The following is a 9,018-nucleotide window of genomic DNA, read 5'->3' on the forward strand; positions in this document are numbered from 1 at the left end:
ACAACTACATATTCACCAGGTTCATCAAAATCATCTCTTCCTGTTGCTTTCACAACTGCTTCAGTTCTTACTGATCAATCACGCTCAGTTGTTCCTCCTGATACCTCAACCACCAAAGTCCTTACACATCTTTCAAACACAACTCTTCGTATTAATGTTTCAAGCAATGCAGTTCCCACTGATAGACAAAACACAACTATTCATACTGAAACCTCAACCACTGTAGTTCCTGCTAATCTGTCAAGCACACTATTACCTACTGGTTTTACAGACACTGCAGTCACAGCTGGTTCATCAAACACAACAGGTGACACTGCTTCTCCTAAAGCATTAAGCACAGCAGACTCTGCTCATCTATCACACACTGCTCCCTATGGACATTCAAGCACTGGGAATTCTACAAATCATTCAAACACAACTGCTCTTACTGATCCCCCAGTCACTACAGTTTTAAACAATCCAACAAGGCCCACTGTTGGATCAAATACTACAGTTAATATTGAGCGACCAAGCACAACTGTTCATAACGGAACCTTGACCACTGTAGTTCTCACTAATCTTTCAAACACAACTGTTCAACCAAGCTCTTCCACCTTCACAGTGACAACTTATCCCTCAAGTACATTTATTCTGCCTGCTAAGATCAACACAACTGTCTCTAAAAATCTTTCAAGCAAAGCCATTACTAATCATTATCCAAATACTACAATTTCAACCAATACGCCAGTCACAACTGCTCCAGATGGCCATTCAAACAATGCAATTCATACTGTTTTATCAAACACAACTATTTCTGCTGGAATGTCAAACAGTGTACATCATACAGATGTATCAAGCACAACTGTTCTTTCTAGTCCATCTGGCAGTGCAGTGTCTGTGTCCAGTGCAGCTGGTAATCATATCACCACTTCTGTAATATTTGCAAAGTCGACACACTCTAAAGTTGTCACTACCACCTCAACCACATCTTCACTGCAAACCACTCATCTATCAACTAAAGCCTCCACAGGTTCAGCAGTGCCAGGCGAGGGATTTGTTATTCTGCAAATCCGTTTACAAAGGCAATACATTGATGCTTACAATGATCCTGCTTCTATGGAGTATCAGATTCTGTCAACAAACATTACTATTGAGGTTGTCTAAGAAATATTTTCATTTTATATAGTAGTTTTTTTTTCTAAATTCTGTCCAACGTCTGTGAGTTTAGTATAATTATTTTTCTTTTTGTTTTTCTGTAGCTCAATCGAATCTACCGGGAAATTTATGGGACCCGCTTCCTTAGATGCTACGTGATAAGATTCTGGTACCAAACTTTTATATATTTCCCTTTCGTTCTATCGTTCTTTCATTCTTTTTTCCTTCTGTTCTTTCTTTCGTTCTTTTTCTTTATTTCTTTCTAGTTTGGTGTTACCCAATAGATAAATCATCCAAGTAGTCTCCTGCAAGCATAAACATAAAGGATATAGACAGGAAGATATATGATGAAAGGGTCATCACAAAAATGCTTTTGGAGTGGGGATATCTGATGAACAGTATCTGCAAGTAGTTCACAGATGAGCATACACATTGAAATAGCAAGATACAATTGAAACAGTATCATGTAAACAAATGCTGGAAATTGCTGCAGCAAGAGAAAAAAATGCAGGAGAAAATGATCACTTTTATATATAGTTAAACAGCTTTCATATGGTGATGAACAACAGAGATTTTCTATATATACTTATGTTAGTGTACTGTATATGTGGGTAAAGCTGATTGGGGGGTGTGAATGATTGGGTTTGTTGGTCTCTACTGTTACGTCACCACCAATATCAAAAGAAAACCTAAATCCTTGTATATATCTGTAACGTAGACGCTGAGGCTGGGTTGGAATCCATATGCGGACGTTTATTAAACAATTCAGAAACAGTAGGGCAGGCAAGAGGTCAGTAACGAGTGAGGCAATCCGAACAGCAAACAATACAGTGGGGCAATCCAAGAAACAATAGTCAAAAGGCAGGCAGTAGATCAAAGTCATGAGGCAGTCCAATAAAGCAAACAATCCAATGGGGTAATCCGTAAACTTGTGAATACAAGGCAAGGCAGAATCAGCAACAGGTAGTCAGACAGAGTAATAATGTAGAACGCTCGGTAAGGCAATACTTCGCGAGGAGCGAGCACATGGTCTGTGTTTAAATAGTACCAAACAGGAAGTGACTGTAGAAGCAGCAGAGGGAGTGTAAGCAGTCAGTATTCGGGTGAGGGCTCCCTCTGCTGGCTTAGCGTTACAGAATCCCCCCTCCCCCCTCCCCACTAGGAGCGACTCCTGGAGTTCGACGTGGACGTCCCCGTGGTCTAGGTGCAGGTTGGTCGGTCTGGCTCGATGAAACTTTTCAGTGAGAGATGGGTCCAGGATGTCCAGGAGGATCTCTCCTCAGGTCCATACCCCTCCCAGTCCACCAAATATTGGAGCTGACCCCCTCGACGTTGCGAGTCCAGCAACTCTTTCACCTGATAAGCGGGAGTCCCATCAATCTCTAGTGGTGGTGGTGGTTCTGGGGCTTCATGGCCGGGGTCAGCATTCCGGTGGACCGGTTTGAGGAGGGAGACATGGAAAGAGGGAGAGATACGGTAATTAGCAGGAAGCTCTAATTGGTAGGTAACCTCATTAATTCTTCGTAGAATTTTAAATGGTCCTACAAACCTTGGAGAGAGCTTCCTGCTGGGCAGCCGAAGCTTGATGTCTTTCGTTGAGAGCCAGACCCGTTGTCCAGGTTGGTAGGGAGGATGTGGGCGTCGTCGTCTGTTGGCCTGGACCTCTTGCGTCCTTATGGCCCGCTGGAGACGGACATGAGCACTGTCCCACACCCTCTCACTACGTCGCATCTGGTCATCTATGGCTGGAACTGAGGAGGGTTCACCAGACCACGGGAACATGGGCGATTGGAACCCCAGGACGCATTGAAAAAGAGTAAGGCCTGTGGAAGATTGAGTTAAGGAGTTCTGAGCATATTCTGCCCAATGGAGAAACTCCGACCATCTGTGTTGCTCTCGGCTGCAGTAGGTTCTTAGATAGCGTCCAATTTCTTGATTGAGTCATTCAACCTGGCCGTTGGCTTGAGGATGGTACCCTGATGTGAGGCTCACATTAATATCAAGTTGTTTACAAAATGCTCTCCAGACTTGGGAAGTGAACTGAGTGCCCCTATCGCTGACAATATCCTCAGGGAGACCATAGATTCTGAAAACATTATGGAACAGGGCTAGGGCTGTCTCCATTGCTGTGGGTAGTCCCTTTAATGGTATGAGACGGCAAGATTTGGAGAAGCGGTCAATTGTTACTAATATGGTTGTGAAGTTATTGGAGGGAGGTAAATCGGTTATAAAGTCAATGGAGAGGTGTGACCATGGGCGTTGTGGAATGGGTAATGGCTGGAGGAGACCGGAGGGTAGTTCCTTGGGGGTCTTAGATTGTGTACAGATTGGGCAGGACTTGACGCACGTGGTTACATTCTTTGTTATTGATGGCCACCAAAATGTGTTCTGGATGAGATGGAGTGTTCGTGAGATACCAGGGTGCCCCGCACTTAATGAAGAGTGGACCCACTGTATTGCGTGTTGACGTAGAATTGTAGGTACATAGTGTTTATTAGGAGGGCAGTTTGCGGGTGGTTGATCATGTTGCTGCTCCCGTTGGATTTCCTCCATGATGTCCCAAGAGATAGGGGCTAGAATTACGGTGGGTGGAAGTATGGATTCAGAGGTTGGACGTTCTATGGGGAGATCGTGTCGCCTAGAGAGAGCATCAGCCTTGCTATTTTTACTACCTGGTCTGTAAGTCACTGTGAATTGGAAGCGGGTGAAAAAGAGGGCCCAGCGAGCCTGGTGAGGATTTAAACGTTTGGCACCTTTGATATATTCCAGGTTCTTATGGTCAATTATAACTTGGAACGGGTGAGGTGCGCCCTCTAGCCAATGTCGTCATTCTTCGGATTGCGGCTTTCATGGAAAGGAGTTCCTTATTTCCTACATCATAATTACGTTTGGCGCTGGTTAGTTTCCTGGAGAAGAGGCACAAGGATGTAGCTTGCCTGGTTGACCGTGCCTCTGAGAAAGGACTGCCCCGATCCCAACGTCCGAATCGTCCACCTCTACAACGAATGTTAGGTTAGGGTCGGGGTGTTTCAGAATAGGGGCTTGGTTGGCCTCTTCATTCCATCCAAGTTTGGAAGGTTTGCCCTTCAAAAGTGTCGATAGTGGAGCTGTCAATTCAAGAGACAGAGTATCACTCTTAAGGGAAATAGGGAGTGTCAATGTTCGATTGATGAGAGTAGAGAAATGATTAATATTTACCCTGGAGCTGGCTTGGTGTTTTTGTGGGCATCCGAGGCTGCGATGACCTGCTCCTCCACAATAATAGCATAAGCGGTGAACTCGACGCCTCTCCCTCTCTTCCTCTGATAGCCTGGAAACATTTAGTTGCACTGGTTACTCCTGTGGTTGAGATACCATCATTGACGAAACTGATGAACTTCGTGGATTACCCCTCTCAACTTTTCGTTTGGGAGCTTGCCGCATGAGATTGTTGATTTTAACTGTGAGAGAGACGAATTCTGAGAAGGAGAAGTCTTCTCTTCGGCAGACTAGCTCAGTTTGGAGATCAGAATTTAAACTGTTGAAAAACATGGCTTTTAGAGAAATGTCGTTCCATCCACTCTGAGCGGCCAGTGTTCTGAATTTGACTACGAATTCAGCAGCAGTCCGGTTACCTTGTTTAATATTAATAATTTGTGTTGATATATCCCTGCCCCCCGTGGGATATTCAAACACTTCACAGAGCTGTTCAATGAAATAGTCAATGGAGTATTTGAAACGGGGATCGGAATCCCATACTGCTGAAGCCCAATCAATAGCTTTGCCGGTTAATAAAGTCATGAGGAAAGCACACTTCTTCTCTTCAGTTTCAAATTTGTCTTCTTGGTGATCGAAGTACAATTTAACTTGACGAACAAACCCCTTACATAATTCAGCAGTGCCATCGAATTTGTCAGGAAGGGCGAAGCTTACCGTACGTGGCGTGGGAGGAGGTAGAGATCTGATGTATTGAGTCAAATGCTCGTTGACTGACTGAAATTTGGTGAGTTGTTCCTGGTAGCTCTTTAACATCTCGCTTTGGTAAGCGAACGCCGTCTGAAGGTTAGAAACATCCGCTGGATTTATGGTAAGCGAAGTATTCTGTAACGTAGATGCTGAGGCTGGGTTGGAATCCATATGCGGACGTTTATTAAACAATTCAGAAACAGTAGGGCAGGCAAGAGGTCAGTAACGAGCGAGGCAATCCGAACAGCAAACAATACAGTGGGGCAATCAGAGAAACAATAGTCAAAAGGCAGGCAGTAGATCAAAGTCGTGAGGCAGTCCAATAAAGCAAACAATCCAATGGGGTAATCCGTAAACTTGTGAATACAAGGCAAGGCAGAATCAGCAACAGGTAGTCAGACAGAGTAATAATGTAGAACGCTCGGTAAGGCAGGATTAACTGGCAATACTTCGCGAGGAGCGAGCACATGGTCTATGGCTGCATTCGAAATCGCATACTTAATGAGTAAGTACTTCATTTCAATAAGTACGTACTTAACAAGCGCTAAAAGAGTACCTACTCTACAGCCAAATCTCATTGAGTATGAACGCGATTCGGACATCATCCACCATGATGACATTATCATGTGATCTACGACGTTAAAACAAGAGCAACAATTTAAAAGATATGAGCGACAGGTTTAATTCATCTATTTGTATATATTATGATGTTGATCAAATTTCTCATTTTGTGGTCTTCTAGAAGAAACAGATACCTTTATGATTGTAGTACGTTTTTAGGCTGTAACCCAGTGTAATCCTTAAAGATGTTATTTTTTGTTACGAAAACCTAAAATCGTAACCACTTGAATTGGTTTTCAATTTATTTATGTGCAAAATTGTTTATCCACACGCAAAACTGGCTTGAAATCTCCTTTGTTTCCCTCTGTTTATTGTTGGATTTCTCTTGTTTCATCCCAGAGGATTATAAATAACAAAAAAAAACACATGCAATGTTAATGCATTATGATTATATGAATATTACGATAATTTAAAGATATTTAATATTTTTTTCATGTGTAGAGAATCACATGTACGCAAACCCTTTATAGTTTTTTCTGTCATTATGATTTTTTACTGATAAAACAGCCTACTATCTTTTCCTGCTGTTGTATGTACTTATAAGTTCTGCAGTGATAATAAAATAAAATAAAGGTGACAGGTGCACAGAACACCCAATGGCATCACAACAACCCTACCTAGTACGTTGCCCTCCATGTTTGCAATGTTTGCAATATCTGCACAAAGGAGACGTCAATCAGCTGCTGGAAGATCACGTCTTTGGAGAAGACTTTTGATTTTACACTTAGAAATTATAGATGACCTCGGAATGCATTGCTAGACAACACCAACTCTTATGAACAATAATACTGATAAATGCTAACCACTAATTAATTATATTTTTAGTAAAATGAACTACATGTATTTTTTTTAATACGCCATATGCATGACATATTCATGACTATGCAGTCAATGTGAATACATCTCAATTCTCAGTCAAGTAATAAATTAATGCTATATTTTATTAACTGACAACAAGAAACATGAATAAATTTGTAAAAAAATAAATAAAAGTAACCTTGATGATAAATAAATACAAGTCAAAGACACATAAAACAACGCTTTATTCAAAGTAATTGTTCTGACAATCATGTGTTCACAGCCTGTAAATAACTACTGCCATCAACGCAGCTGTGCCAATTCTGCAGCTTTATTCTGATGAAGCAGCTGACCACCGTGTCCAGCTTCACCTGTCTCTGCCGTCCATCACGTCCTGTCCCTGTAACATCCAGAAAAGTTTCAAGTCATGTCTGTGATTCATGTGCTTAATACTGCATTTACACTCGCATTTTATCCAACACAAATGCTCCTCTATTTATATTAATAAAAAAGATCAGTTATGTTTAGTTACTATATGTACATGCGTTTATTTACATTCCATTCATATAAAGTAAACAGTGTTGACAGCAGTGAATTCTACTGTAACAGCACACAACACTCAGATGTCTATTACGTGCTCATCTGGAATTCTTTTCGAACTTTTTTCTGTCACATATTAAATAGACATTTAACAATCATCTTTAAGATATATATGGTTTATGTACATTCACTTTGGAGATATACGTGTGTTTACTGGATCTCCCCTGTTTGCTATACATATAAAACATGTTTTTACAGAACAATCACAAATATACTATACTGTTACACCTTAAACGATTTAACAGTCTGTTCTACACGATTGTAACACAAGGAACAGCATAAGGTTACTCACTTTTGAAAACACCCTTGCTGCTGTTCTCCATCTTGTTCGATAATGACGTATTGATCTCCCCTGGGCTTCTGGGATAGAAAAGTAGAAAACTATCCCTCGATCTGCACTTCGAAATCTGGGCAGGATGCAGTAGGCATCCGGGGATCTCTCGCTTACTCTTTTGTGCTTACTCTTCTCACGTACCCATTTCGCCTACTATATAGTAGGTAAGTAGGCATATTCGAACGATACTTAGGTATACGTACACCTGAATCTCGCGAGAAATAGTGCTTCATCCAGGTAAATCTCGCCTACTCTTTTGTGGTTTTTGAGATTTCATGCATACTTTTTCTTTGCCTACTGCTTTTTGCCTACTAAATAGTATGGAAGTATGCGATTTCGAATGCAGCCTATGTTTAAATAGTACCAAACAGGAAGTGACTGTAGAAGCAGCAGAGGGAGTGTAAGCAGTCAGTATTCGGGTGAGGGCTCCCTCTGCTGGCTTGGCATTACAATATGTATGTATGTATGTGTGTGTGTGTGTGTGTGTGTGTGTGACTAGGAAAATGGCTGTTGTAATCAAAAACACAGAACCACCAACAAAATAGTAATATCTGATTATGTTGCAGTCAATGTATCATTTATTTTCTGTAATTTAGTCATTTTAATAACTGAACCTAAAAGCAAGATAGTAGTCAAAATCAAGCCTACACCTTTATTGTAGTGGTTATTGTCTATCTTTTTTCTTTCAGGCCTGGGTCAGTGGGTGTGGATACAGAACTTATTTTTAAAAACCAGACTGTGCTTCCAAATGCAACAAGCATTGAAGAATCTTTAACGACAGCAATTGCTGAATCAAAAGTGTTCCTTGACGTGATTCCTAACAGTATTATTGTTGGTGAGTTTCCTAATTTCCTCAAACTATTTTTGAATGTAGCTAATCATTTGCTGGAATTGGTCCTTCATTGGTTGGTTTGTATTTGTTTTCCTATACTTTCAGTGCAACAGCAAGATTCACCTTCAACCACCAAGCAAACTCAGACAACACAAAATGTTACTATAATGCAAACATCTTCTGCTGTTGCACCGGTTCTGTCTAGTATGCTGTTCATGCTCCTGCTTCTGCTATGGAATGAAACAATGTAATTTTGCAAAGGTTTTTTTTTTCATGTGTCACATTTAAACCTAAAATTACTATTGTGAAAACTCTATCATCTGCTTTTGTGATACATTACTCTTGGTTTTACTTAATGAAAATTGTGATTAACTTGATACATGCAATAATTATTCTTTAGTTTTTTGGGGGGGAATTTCAGCACCTGTTACACCATAACTTGCATTTTGCATTTTCCTTTCTCGGATGTTAAAGAAATTAAAATACAATGCATTGTTAACCCTAACCCTAATGCAAGACAATGATTTTGATTAAAAAATATATTTGAATGTTAAAATGTTATAAACCTATATATACAGTTTTTTTTTGTACAGCAGTTTTATTTTGCTGAATTTAATTGTAGAAATCTAGTAATCAGTAGTATTTGTGCACTGTCTTTGTTACTCACAAAATTGTAGTTAAAATAAATTGATTTGTATTATAAATTTGTCAAAACCAATTTGTCAAACTAGTTTCTGTTTGCCATAATGCTTTG

General features: G+C 40.5%; 1 protein-coding gene across 1 annotated transcript; it reads left to right on the forward strand.

The window, feature by feature from the left end:
- The first annotated feature begins 381 nt into the window (after window positions 1–381).
- LOC141302335 (uncharacterized) lies at window positions 382–8,720 on the forward strand. The gene is made up of 4 exons (XM_073832391.1): window positions 382–1,134; window positions 1,239–1,303; window positions 8,122–8,267; window positions 8,370–8,720. Exons 1-4 carry the CDS (start codon window positions 802–804, stop codon window positions 8,513–8,515), a joined length of 690 nt encoding a protein of 229 aa, XP_073688492.1. The 5' UTR covers window positions 382–801; the 3' UTR covers window positions 8,516–8,720.
- The last annotated feature ends 298 nt before the right edge of the window (window positions 8,721–9,018 follow it).

The sequence above is a fragment of the Garra rufa genome, unplaced genomic scaffold (assembly GCF_049309525.1).
Source record: "Garra rufa unplaced genomic scaffold, GarRuf1.0 hap1_unplaced_001, whole genome shotgun sequence".
NCBI classification, from domain to species: domain Eukaryota; kingdom Metazoa; phylum Chordata; class Actinopteri; order Cypriniformes; family Cyprinidae; genus Garra; species Garra rufa.